The sequence below is a fragment of the Etheostoma cragini genome, chromosome 24 (assembly GCF_013103735.1).
Source record: "Etheostoma cragini isolate CJK2018 chromosome 24, CSU_Ecrag_1.0, whole genome shotgun sequence".
Taxonomy (NCBI): domain Eukaryota; kingdom Metazoa; phylum Chordata; class Actinopteri; order Perciformes; family Percidae; genus Etheostoma; species Etheostoma cragini.
In genome coordinates this window covers 8140624-8154012 of record NC_048430.1, presented here as the reverse complement: position 1 = coordinate 8154012, position 13389 = coordinate 8140624, and the positions used below count along the sequence as shown (strand labels likewise).

General features: G+C 44.6%; 1 protein-coding gene across 10 annotated transcripts in view; it reads left to right on the top strand.

Annotated features, from left to right (window-relative positions):
• Positions 1 to 1607: 1607 nt before the first annotated feature.
• The window catches only part of tns1a (tensin 1a), an 87115-nt gene continuing 75333 nt past the window's right edge, over positions 1608 to 13389 (top strand). For 3 of the 10 annotated variants that reach the window (XM_034864719.1, XM_034864724.1, XM_034864716.1), the window contains exon 1: positions 1611 to 2536. In XM_034864719.1, coding sequence (XP_034720610.1) covers positions 2441 to 2536 — 96 coding nt within the window. In that variant the 5' untranslated portion in view covers positions 1611 to 2440. Of the gene's footprint in view, positions 2537 to 8914; positions 9198 to 13389 lie in introns of those variants that run through there. The other 7 variants (XM_034864727.1, XM_034864723.1, XM_034864726.1 and 4 more) reach the window with 5 other exon arrangements.

The following is a 13389-nucleotide window of genomic DNA, read 5'->3' as shown; positions in this document are numbered from 1 at the left end:
GTCCACAATCCTGAAATGACTGAAATGTCCAAGATCATAGTTAGAAGGCTGCATTGTTCCTCTCATCACATACTGGAAGTATGTTAATATGCTTCATTATATACTAGGTGTAATGCTCTTTTTTTACTCAGTGCTTCTGTGTCATTAGCTACTAGGGGAGGCTCCCTTGCTTAGAAGCATTTCAGTACCTTTTTTCTTACCTAAATGTCAAATGTTTTGACTATATTTGATGACATTGGATTTCCATTTGTTCATCCATTCATTCAATAGTTGTTGAGCATGAGCAATGCACAACGTAGATTAATGAATCACACTACACGCATGTATTCGGACTATCTGCAAATGCATTAGATGCTTTGTTTTCAAGAAACATTTACTAAGCGAGCCGTTGACTCATGTATGAGTAGATGATGTGCTGTGTTCGTATCCTGATATGAGCACTGAACGCAGATTTCATTACATATAGTAATATGACGAGTAGCTCTGATCAGAGCAGTCAATATGAATAAATATTTGTTGTTGTTTTTCCATTCTGAACACGTTTCCATACAGCCAAACCATTTCTGTTTATGTTCCCCTGAACACAACACCACCCCCACCTCCCCCCCTCAGGCTAAGCTAGCTCTGGCTGACAGAACAGCATCCTCTCTACACTTTATCTCCCTCGCTCATTGCTTTGATGTGTTGTGATTGCGTTGGTGTGGCGGTGGTGTGCTGGTTAGGAGGGGTTGGGGATGGGAGTGTGTGTGTGTGTGTGTGTGTGTGTGTGTGTGTGTGTGTGGGGGGGGGGGGGGTTATAGCAGAGAAAAGCGTTCTGCAGTGAAAATGTGCTCCCACTGAAGCGTAGAGAGACTGCAGCACAGTGAACGAGCCTGTGCACCACCTGCAGTCGTGTATGTGTGTGCATGAGTGCGAGAGAGAGAGAGAGACAGAGAGAAAGAAAGAGAGAGAGAGAGGGAAATAATCACCCAAGACACAATGATTCAACACCTCGCTCCTCTCCTCTTCTGTCATCCTCCATCCTTTCTTTATCTCCTCCCTCCTTCTCTCCCTTCGACCCAATTCTCCACACACACAACAATCCTCTCACCCTGTGCTTGCCTTGCATTCGCCTTGCACTGTGACGGCTGCTGATGTCTGTTTGTGTGCGTACATTGCGCATGCTAGTGGTAGTGTCTGTGTGTGTGTGTGTGTGTGTGTGTGTGTGTGCGTGTGTGTGTTCACACGTATTCTCTGTTCAATATTCCCAAACCCCGTGTGCCTCTCCTCCTGACTTCTGCTGCCTTCCTTTTTGTCATTCTTGACAAAATCTTGAATCCTCCATTCACTCTTTCAGTCCATTCTGTTGCTCCTCCACCTCTCCCGGTGATCACTACTTGATGCGCACTTTCCTTCATACGCACGTCGCCGTCTTTTCCTTTGGTGACACCGGCTTCAACTCTGAAATATAAACACTGAATGAATTCGCTCAATGTCACTCTCATTCTCAGCAGAAACCTATTCTTTTTTCCATCTTTTTTTCCCTCTCTCTTCCAACTGCTACATTCCCAGTCATTTCTCCTTTTCTCCCCCCCCCCCCTCACTCTTTTGCTCCCCTCCTCCCGCGCTGCCTGAGTAAGTGCTGCAGCATCAGTGCATGTGTGTATGTGTGAGAGAGCAGCGAGAGAGAGAAAGAGATGAGTGTGTGTGAGCGGAGTGTGTGAGCGCGAAGCACCGGGGATCCTGAGCCTGGAGCGGAGCAGTGTGACGAGAGGGGGGGCTTTTCTGCCTGTGGATGTATGTGCCAGGACAGCAGGGTTTGTTTGTCATTTTGCAGGGGAGCGTACATGTGCGTGGACGTGTGTGTGTGTGTGTGTGAGAGACAGGGAGTGTGGGCATGCCAGCGTGGGTGTGTGTATGGGTAACAGTGTCGTCGATCAGCGACGGACTCTTCGCATTATGCAGCCGACGGTGCTCATCACACTTTGAGGACTGACTCATCTAGACTGGGCTGTGGAGACAGAAGAGACAAAAGAGAGAGACAGAGACGGATGGATGCAAGGACAGAAAGACAGTTTTAGGCTCTTGATGCTTTGGGTCCCTCCAGACCGTCCAAAGGTCTAGTCCATTTGTTGGGACGCCAGTATCTTCACACCGGCCCCCCTTGTCCCTCTCAAATTGGAATCGCATACACATTGCAGACAGGTAGCCCAAATTGCCCCAAAAAACACTGAAAGGAAAATAAATTCACAGTCGCCATCTCATCTGACTTGAAGGAACGTTTTTCATTTCATTTCTGCTCCACGGAGTAGGACAAGAGGGTCTTCTGTTTCTGCGGGGTCTTTTTTTTTTTTTTTACGCTTGACATCGTTCTTTTTTTACGGGGGGGGTTTGCAGAATCCTCTCCCGGCACCGAGGGGGGAGCTAAGAGGCTGGCAGACGAGACGGGACAGACGCACGCATGGCTCGCCTCAACTGGTGCCTGGCTGCCGTCATCAGCTGGGGCAAGTTCCTCTTTGCCTGCTTCTTTCCTCTGCGGGGGTCCAAGCGAGACAAGGTAAGCCTTCGCAGAGGGGGAGGAGGAGGGGGGGGTGGGGGTGGGGGGGAGGTTGGCTGGGAATTGGAGATTAAGCTGGGATTCAATGGACGACTTCTGCACATGTCATCTTCATGTCTTGCTTCAACCCACGCAGGGGACTTTCTTCTACAATAAATGCCAAAAGATATATCTGGAATTCTGATCCTGCATGAAATATACAACCGGATGGGCCTCGATCATACCACTCATCCATTACATGCATACTGCCAATTTTACCTAAACCACCAATATGACGTAGTTGTGAAAAAGGAGCCTGGCGAATGGTCATGGACCACGGGTTTTTGGAAGCCGAAGTTGGTGTCCCTCTAAGTGCTGATTCAAGGTCAGTGTTCCATCTCCAATTGGTGTCCAGGCTGCTAGATGTGCTACTAGAGCCAGGGACTTGAAGCAACCACCTGGAACAAGTTGGTCCTGGTACATGGGGTCACCTTGCTTTCGGAACTGCAGAAATGTAATGCACCATTATTGGGGGGTTTTGCGTATTCCCATGAAAGAGCTCTTGATTCTCCCCATTCATCTCCCGCCATTGCACGTCATGCTGCATTTGTTCGTTTTTGATGAGGCTTGCAAGTCTTTCGTCTCTGGGCCATATTCGGATGGCCGTGTGGCACATGTGTACGAGCAACAAAAGGCCAAACGGAGTTCATTGAATCCTTATCAGCTGAACGCACACTCTGTTTCTTTGTATGTTTCCGCCGGAGCCAATGTTGTTAGCAAAACCCGGAGCCCAATTTTAGCTGTTTTTGCTTTTCTCTAGCAGATAATCAATCATATGTAACAAACATATTTCCTTTGACACACATATACCAAAGTGAGGACACCTGAAGGGGCCTGAGGTGATCCTCAGATGAATAGTGATGAGTGGAAATCATTTTTGGAGGGGTTTTATTTTCCTCTGCCTTTTTGTTGTTTATAATGCATGGAGCCTCTCTTGTGCAAATAGAGACCTTTTTCTCATAGCAGTTGGTCCTATGGCAGGAAACACTGACCAAATCAGCCTAATGCACTGCACACTCAGCAGTAAAAAAAAAAAAAAAAAAAAGACTCTGTCCCCTTGTGAGATAATTATAATAAAGTAAAGACCTTTTGTGTGCCCTCTTGTCTTTTGTTTTCATCCCGATCGTTGACAAAATTTGGAAAACCGTGAAAAGCTCCGATCCTGAACGTAGATGCCAGTCAGTGAAACTTGAGTGTTGCAGTGCTGTAACGACCGCGAGCTCTCTGCTGTTGCGTATGAGAAGCGCTTGGGCAGCAGTGGTGTTAAAAAGTCTGGTGATGGTGGGATTTTTGCCTGTGGTGACGCCGTAGCGTGCAGTGCTGCAGCCGCCCGGCTCTTCAAGCCCCAACACCCTCCCACCAGCACCGACACCAGCAGCAAACCCCCCCTTCTGCCCCCCTTCCACTCCCCCCCCCCACCCCCCACCCCAATGCCGCAGCTTCTTATCTCTACACCCGCTCTCCATCCCACCATACTCCCATTGTCGCACTCTCTCGTAAATGTGTGTGGACCTTGTTAGTGCCTTTGCAGACACACACACACACACACACACACACACACGCACTCACTCATTATATATCTCCTCGACCCTATGCAATGAATCCCCTAATCCATTATGTTCATTCCATCACAGCTTTTGTTCAGACTGGCCTCTCAGCATTGGCATTTTTTTTCTTCAATCTAGAAAGATGAACTTCCTTTTGTTTGGATTTTTCCCACCAAATGAATGTTTTTGCACCATTTTTCAAATTGACCCAATACATGTTGGAATAGAGAGAGGTAGCTCAGGTGTATCTTCAAGTTGTGTACCTTCCATTTTAAATGGGACTTGTCACCGGGGATGTAATGTACCCTTGTGGTACGGATATGGTACAGTTAGGCACGGTCTACATATGTACCCTTGTACCTTGGAAGGGAAATTTATAAAGCCCCTATAATAAAAATGTTATTTCTTCAATGCAAATATCAGATGTTTGTCTACATGGGAGTCCAGATGTTCTTATTTTATAAGATAATTTCAACTTACTTTCAGTGAACTTGTTTTAAGGTGTTTTCTAAAATCAAATTTCTTGATTTCTGTGTAGCAACCTGCCTTAAACTTTCTTGTTTCGGGACATAGACACTAGTTTCTAGAAAACTCACAAACACGGCCCTTTTCCTACCAACAACACATCATAACTTAAAAAGTTTAGATTCACGTTCAGAGAAATCAAGATACACAGCATGTGCCTTTCCCAGTGCTGTGCATTAGCCAATATACTGTATGCAACATGTAGTCTGTTCCAAATGTGAGATCACTTCTAAAACGTGGGAAATGTCTTTCTTTGGATCTTTTTATTCACAGGCAATTGCAATGTAAGATTTTGCTGATCAAGTTCTCACCATCCAATTAATGCCACAATTTGGCTAATCACCGATCTGCCTTTTAACCACTATAGCAAGTATGGCAAGAAATTACAAATTGGACATGATATTAAATGAGGATTGTAGACTTTTTGGCAGTGTACATGACAACCTTTCAGTCTGTTGTTGCTCTCTAGCTCCAGCTGCAGCCCTAGAGCCGGTCACGTGACCGACTAGGAGGTGAAAGTGGAGAGGTAAAGCTCTGTGTCTTCCCTCCAAGGACCGCTGTGAGGTGTTCAGTTTCCATGGCAACGCCGCTCACACAGTCCCCACATGACACGGCCGGGTTACAACACGAGATGGGGCTCGGAATATTGTCGGCATGCGTGTGTTTCACTGTGAATTTGTAAGAAAGAGATGGGGAAGCAGTGGGGGAGGTGGAGGGCTGATGTGTAGAGGTTTTCTCCATGTGTGTTACTATGGTGACACTACGGAAGGATAACCCTCTTCTCTCCTCTACTGAATTCCCTCTCATTCTCACATCCTCTCTCCTCTTCTCTCCCATTTACTTCCTTTCTGTTTTTCGTTTTATTTCCATGAATCATCTTCTCCTTTCCTCGTGCTTCCTCTCTCTTCTTTTAGGTTTTGTTCCTTATCTTTTATTACGTTGAATTTCCTCTTGCGTCCTTTCATCTGCAGCCCTCTTCTCTTTCCTTTTTTCGCTAATGTAGTTTCCTCTATTCTTGTCCCTTTTCTTCTTCTCTTATCTTCTTCTTGTGTCTACTGCCCTTTCCTCTCCTGTCTTTCCTTTATTTCACTGAATTTCCTCTCGTGTCATTTCATATCCTCTCATCTCCTTGTCGCTTTTCCTCTCTTTTCCATCTGTTACTTTTCTTACATTTGATTTCATTTCCTCTGTTCTCTCCTCTATGTTGCCATCTGTTTCTTTCTTTTTTTCTGTGTCTTCTTTCCTCTCGTCTCCTCTTCGCAGCTCTCCTTCTCTCTGTATTCTGTAAACCTTGCCTCCCTATTCATTTAACTAATGTCCCCCAGGGCAGTATATTCACATCAGGCAGTACTGCAGACAGCTAAAAGAGAACAGGGTGATGGGAAACCTGTCCGCTGAATGGCTCCTTATTCTCTCCCTCTAGATTGCCTCTCCAGCATATGCATGAAAACCTCATTCATTGCTTGTTGTATTTATCACATGCAGCCACCTTACCTTCCACGTTGAGTAATGCCGTCCGACTGTGGCGAGCGGTGTGCAGCTACCGTGCCCGGAGAATTGCAGATTTGTACCCTGAATGGCTGGCTGTATTCTGGCCCAGCGTTCAGCATGATGGATGCCTTGTTATTTTAGCATTAAAGCTTTAATGTGATGGATTCTCCCCCGACAGAAGAGGAGACTGCAGAGTCAATGTGGAATACTTAATACAATAATCTTTTCTTTTTTTTTCTTCTCCTCCAGCTCAGTGTTTTGGTAAGCGGTAGATCTTGTACAACCCAAATGTTTCAACATCTTGGGTGGGGTTGTGCTGGTGGAGCTGGTGGAGCTGGTGGTCAAATAGCACTCTCTCATTGCATTTAAGTGCATTTTGCAGCGTGTGTATCAAAGTCCCCCCAACCTTTAAGTACAGGGCTGCTAACATCATTAGTCTGGGATTACAAAAGTTTGTATGTGTGTGTGTGTGTGTGTGTGTGTGTGTGTGCTGGTGCCTGCCTGCCCCCTGTCTGCCTGCCTGCCTGCCTGCCAGTGTGTTTTCAGTGAGTTCTGGCATGTTGCATTGGGAATAAGGGAATAAGAACCTGACCTCACTGTGCAAAAATGTTGTACTGAGAAAATACACCACTCCCAATAGCAGACCCAAAAATCAATGCTTTTTGCAGATAGTAAATTGTCCCTTAAATGGCTATTCTGGCTGCATCCAGACCTGAAAACAGCATGAGATGCATGCATGAGCTGTATGTATATTTATATTGTTACCCATCTGCAGAGACTGACTAAGGGTTGGTTGGAGGCCACTAGAGGCTGCTAGCAACCCAGTTTAGACCAGTTTGCTGCAGGGAGAAAGTGGTTGCCATGTCTTAAACACTGACACCAAATCCATTTTAAATCCAGTTCAGGAGTTAACGCGACTGCTACAGTACAACCAGCATCAATCCCCCCCCCATGCATCCACACTGTACTCAATGCTTACATTATGTTAATAGAGCACACAGAGAGGAGATACACACACAGATTATGTGTCAGGTTAGCCTATGGATTGAGGTAACTGTTACAGTGGAAGTGATGGAGTGCAGCAAAGATCAATAGAGGGTGTTTTCTCAAAATGAATTGGCTCTTAGCCCTTTATGGATCTGACTGTGGAGTGATGTAATATGCCCGGATCGCTGATATAATGTTGATTCAGTGCTGTACTTATATAGATGTACACATGCACAGAGCAATCTCTAACACGTGTGTCTGGGCATGTTTAAAGACATGCATGTGAAGTGTTTTTGCATATGCACACATGAAGGATTCAAAACACATATGATGATATACATAAATGCAGGGAGACTATAAAAAAAGTGTTACATTTGACACATAGTATGGTGTAATCTTTCTACTGTTATACAGTACTTCACCATATTGTACATTACGTTCAGTTCACTCATCGTGAACCTGACAGAGCTGTTTTTTAATGTCTCCTGTGGCTCTGTGGCAAGCTTTACAGTGTCTGAGAAAGTAACCCTGATGATGTCATTAGGTTTATTTCATCTTGGGCTTGGAGACTAAACATTTCTTACAGGCCTGAGTTACAAACTGAACTATGGAGTGTGAAAGACGTGGGCTTTACTAGACAAAGAGGTCTTACGAATAAAGCTAGTGAGTTGCATTAAGGGATGTGTAGGATCCAGTGTTTGAAGAGCTTTACTCATACTACTAACTAAAGGTCAAGATATCTCTGACAGTTTTGGCCTTTGTTTTTCTTACATGTCTCTTGCAAGTGTACTAACTTTGCGGAAGTGTAATTCTGAATAGCTGAAGTGCCCCTATAATTGTTTCTTAAGGACTTTCAGAAGGACAGAAGAAGAGTTTTCTCGCAAAACATGTAGGATGGCACGGCTTTTGCTGCAACAGGAGTAATGCGCGTGTTGCCATATGGTCATTATTTGTGTGCATATGTGCACATGGCCTTTCTGTGAGTGTGTATGAGACTGCATGTGCATCTGTGTAGACAATATATGTACACCACAGTGACGAGCTCAGCTCTGTTTTCTATGCGTTTCCACCAGCTACTGCAGCAGGGACCTGTTAGTTTTTCATTGTTTGGTCCGGCCACTCTGCTGCGTCACAGCAGCTTTTGAGTCCTGCAGATATTTTGAAGTAAGAGTAGAGATCTGGAAACAGGAAGGGGTTGCCGATGAAAAATTGAAGTGACATTAGCACAGACACGAGTGAGCATGCTTGCATTGCATAAAAAGGGGTGTCTAAAAACAAGAAAAATACAAAATCCGAGGGAAAAGGTACTCAAAACAAGTGAAATATGTCCACGTAGCAAGATCATTTCCCTTGACAAGCTTGCTTGATTTAAGATTATAGTGTGTGTAAAGACTTAGAATTAGAATTTCACTCTTAAAACAAGATAAATGAATAAGAACCAAATCATTTGCAGGGTGCAGAAGAGAGTTTTGTAGGAAAAAATGCAAGAGAAGCCAAGAGGGTGGACGGTGGTCAATAAATAGTGTGAATATGAGTGTGTGTGCGTCTGTCTGTGTCTGTGTGTGTGTAAGGGGTAAAGAGAGAGGAGGGAAAGGAGGGGCTAACAAGGATCATTTGAGGAGAGGGGAGTTTTGGGAGGGAGAAAAATAAAGGCCAAGACTCACCTCCCCCCTTTCCTCCATGGAATAAAGTTACCACACTTCAGAAGGGACAGAAAGGAGGCTGAACGAGATAGAGAGAGAGAGAGAGAGAGAGAGGAGGAGGACCTGGAGTGGAAGAGATAGAGCAAGCAAGAGCGAGCGGGAGCTCAGATGCGGGAGACTGACTAAGGCCATCAGAGAGAGAAAAATAGAGCAGCCTTCCCTTCCCCACCTTCTGTGCACCTCGCATGTCCGGCATGGATCTGTGTGGCCCAAGCCTGCGTGGAACTGCCGGGAATTTCTGGGAATACAGTGGATTGTTTCCGTGAGCGTGGAGTGACCTTTCTCAGGATGCCCTCCGTCTCTCTGTCTCTGCCCTCTGCTTTGGCAGGGAGGGCCAGGACCTGGGTTTGCCTCTCCTGCATGTTTTGGGTAAGGATTGACCGCCAGAGATTTACAGGGTGCAGGTGCTTAGCAAAAGGTCATCATGGAAAAGTATGTCGATTTGTTTTAGAAAGGCAACAACAAATGCTCTGTTTTGGATGCACAAGCAGATTGAATGGCATGAGAAGCATAAGACTACATATAGCTGTAACCAAACTTACTTTAGTTTCATTAATGAATGACCCAATGGCTTTTTTCTGCTCAAATGTTCCAAATGACCTTCCATGGTGTTGTCAAGTGGGCGGTTATGTTTATCTGTGAAGTGTAGAGAGGTTGCTCATGGTCAATTGTACCCTTTGAAATAACACAACAGCTCCACTGTTGCTTTTAACTCTTGGATGTGTTTGATGTCTGGAATTGGATAATGGATTTTGGTTTTAACTCAGCCTCACGCCTTTTTAACCAAACTGGAGAAAAGATATCTCCAAGAACATCCTTATCCTTTGGTCACTTGAGGTCAAGTTCGTATTTGTCGTCGATGAGAGCGTGGCCTGGCCGGTCTACAATCTATCTCGACTCCATTCCCTTGATCCTTTCAGGACTCGTCTTGCTGACTGCTCTGTTGCGGTGTGCCGTGTGTCCGCATCGGCGCGTTCTTGCATCGAGCCCACGCGGCCTCGGCACTAGAGCTATTTCTGGTTTCTCCTGTATAATTTAATCTGCTGCCGCTTGCTTCTCCTGCTATCTGGGATTGACTAAGTGTGTCAGAAACAGGGGGCTTCTCCACGCAGCATCTTCCTTTAAAAAAAATCAAAAGTAAAACATACGGAAAGAAAAAGTCGAGCACGTGTGTGGACTTGCAAACATGGGAAGATGGACAGAAGAACAGGTGTTTTTTTTCTCGCAGAGGAAGACAAATTTAGTGTTAATACCTATAATATATTTTTTGTTAGAGAAACCCTATTTATGTGAAGAAGCCAAATGTGTTCTCTCCAGCCACACAATCATATATTAAAGTGAAAAAAGATGTGCTTTTGTATGTTAACATATTGCTACTTCACCCATCACCTACTTTTTAATGCACCTAGCGCAGTGTAACACCATCTTTATTGGAAAAGTAGGTGGATTTATTGCATTTTTTTGTTGTATAATGTATACACTGTGTGTAATGATCGCACCCAGGTGTGCAATGAGGCATCTGCCCTTCTTTTTCTGTAGCTTGCAGTGAGGGAGAAGGAACCATTTAGATGCAAGGGGAAAGAAGCAGGGTGGAGGGAAAGCTCCCATGCAGTTCAAATGCAAAGGGAGACATTGAGTTGTCCAGATGAAAGGCTTCCAATCCAACAAACGACATCTCCAGACGACAAAAGGAGATGAACATGGAAGAGGGAAAGACGTGAGCGTTGTGAGGTGTAACATCAGCATAGAGAAGAAGAAGAGTAACGAGGAGAGGCAGAGTGACGTGCAAGAAGTGGGTTCGAAGAAAGCTCCTCAAATACATGCTATTAATAATTTATCACCCCACACGCAGAGGGAGAATATTAGATTTGACATGCTGACAGAAACAGCCACAAATGCATGCTAGTTCCTACAACACTGGTCAAATACTTCTGTGAGCTCATTACTGCTCTACACTGTGCTCAGCAGCTCTGCTATGAATAACAACAACCGTTATTTGACACAGCACCGGCGATATGATTTTGAACATATTCACAGAAGAATTTCCTGCCGGTGTTTACCCAAGTGCAGTCGGGGCGCTCCGTTAGGACCTAGGATTTCGTTCATGGTATTTTGCAGTCTCACAAGTTAGACTACAGACCTCAGATGGCGTATTGGGCCAAGTACTCTTTATTTCATTTTTGCTGTCTCTATTTTCTATAAAATAGGGAAGCGTGCATGAAACAATGCAAGTAACTGGCTTTGTGCAATCATTTGGAACAGTCAAATCATGCAGTTCTTTTGCCCCCGTTATGAAAAGGTCACTTTTGGACCACATCAATGATTGAGTATGATACAGAGTTTGATTTAACTTAACTGTAAGCCAAAGGTAACCTTGGGCTTGTGCTGTTTTGTGTTATAAATCCACTGGCAATCAATTTGGAAATCATAACAGGTTTCATTTTTGTTTTTGCTGCGGGTTGAACTCGAACCCTGGCCGCTGCGGTAAGGATTGAGCCTTGTTCCTTGGGCACATGGAGACATGGAGTGCACACTCAACCAGGTGAGCTGCCACCCCAGTTTGGGCAAAACTGCACCAAAAACCCGTTTGAGGCGTTAATCTCTATGAGAGTTGCTCTGTGGCGCCTGAAGCCATCGTGGAGCAACAAAATTACCCCAATGATCGGCACTACTTCCACATTGTGCAGCCCAAAGAGCAGCTAACATGAATGGGGATTAAATCATTTAATCGTGCAACTATATTTAGACTTTCCAAACGTTGTCATCATGGTTATCTTGACTTGGGCTTGGAGATGCTAGCAGAGAGCCTGTATTACAAATTTGGGTTGTGGAGTTTGAATGCCGTTGGCATTATAATGCTAAGATGGTCTCTAATGAAAGATGCTATTAAATCCCACCATGGGACGTAGGGTCTAGTGTTTTTTATAGTTTGACATGGATTGAAGGTGAGGTATGTATGTATTAATTTGAGCTTTTTTGTCTTTTATCTGACACGATGGGACTGCTCGCGTACATAATAATGATAATCAGAATAAAGAATACTTTCATGGCTCTGCGATGATTTTTAAGGCGGCTCAAAAACAACTTCCATTTCAATCTTTAATGTAGTCCAGTACAAGGCAGCTGAAAACACTTAGAGTCAAGATGTATAGTAGATCCATCATGTCTTCAGTTGTCTAACAGAGTCCCTTATTGACTGAACAGAATTCCCCCGGAGACCTCGACAAATCAATCAGACTTTGATTGGGCCGTTACAGCCTGCCACGCCTCTGTGTGCGTCACCTCTGGACGAGTGGGTCTGTATGCGTGTGGCCCGCCGTGTATTAGGAATGTAATTTCCCGCTGCTAATAACAGCATATATTCTAGGCCTACCCGGTGATTAGCTTGCGCTGAATGACGAAATTCTCGAGTAATGAATCTGTCTCGGCATCTCTATGTGCAGGCTGGGTGGCTAATTCCCTACAGCATCACAGCAACCGCATCATATTTACCGGTTTACTTGGAAAAGACAAGGACTACACCTTTAAGCGTAAATTATATTTAAGAATGTGGTAATTTGGACAGTTTGATTCCAAAATTTAATTTCACAGGAAAATACATTTTCAATTAGTGGAGTGTTTTTTTTGTTTGTGCTGGTATTCATTTTGTAAAAGGATTTACTCAAAAAGAAGCAGCAATAATAAATATATATATATAACGTACCCATTTCTTTAATTCACTCAAAAGATTTTTTTTTTCTCCTTTTACGAGCAATGAGGAAAATTTTGATAGATCCAAAAAGCATTAGAGAACATCCTTTTGTTTGAGTATAAATCCCAATTATTGAGCTATTAGAGTATTTAAGTAGTTGCCAATACCGTATAAAGAGTCAAGTAATCTAATGTGGCTTCATGTCGTTTTTGGAGGTTGTGACCATCTGCGGTTAGCGCTGTCCAATCTCTATTGAACTATTTTTTACGTTATCCAGTTGGTTTGGAAATAAAAAGATGAGACAAAAGACTTCATTTTGGTCCAGCATGTACATAACAGTGATATTTTGGGTGTTAATCATAAAGCCCACCTCCAAATGACATGATATTGCACTCAGTTCTACTTTTGGTCAACGGCCTCCGCAGGGACCTCATGTGCTGTCCATCTGCCACACAGGCTGACTGTTTACAGCCAGAGATCCCTCCAACTCTTACTGGCGCTTTCTCCATGCTCTCGTTTTCCAACCAGTGCATTTGTGCAGGGGTGTATATGCCTGCATGGCGTGTGGTACTGTATCTTTGAGACTCAGACTGTCCTCCGAGAGTGTAGCCTGTCACTCTGGCTAAACAATGCTCTGTGTATCTGTGACCAGGTGATTTATATGTGATGTGACCAGGCGCCTCCCTCCGGGCGGCTAGGCCATCGTCGGCCAGCCCGCGACCCAGCTCCAGCACTCCTCCCCCGGGCACTGTGCACTACTCTGCCCCCCACATCTCATGACCCAAGTTTGCCTCGCAGCCCAAGTTCAGAAGATCTGTCTGTAGACAAAGTTGTACTGTAGATGGCCATTAAATGTAGAAGCAGTTGAAA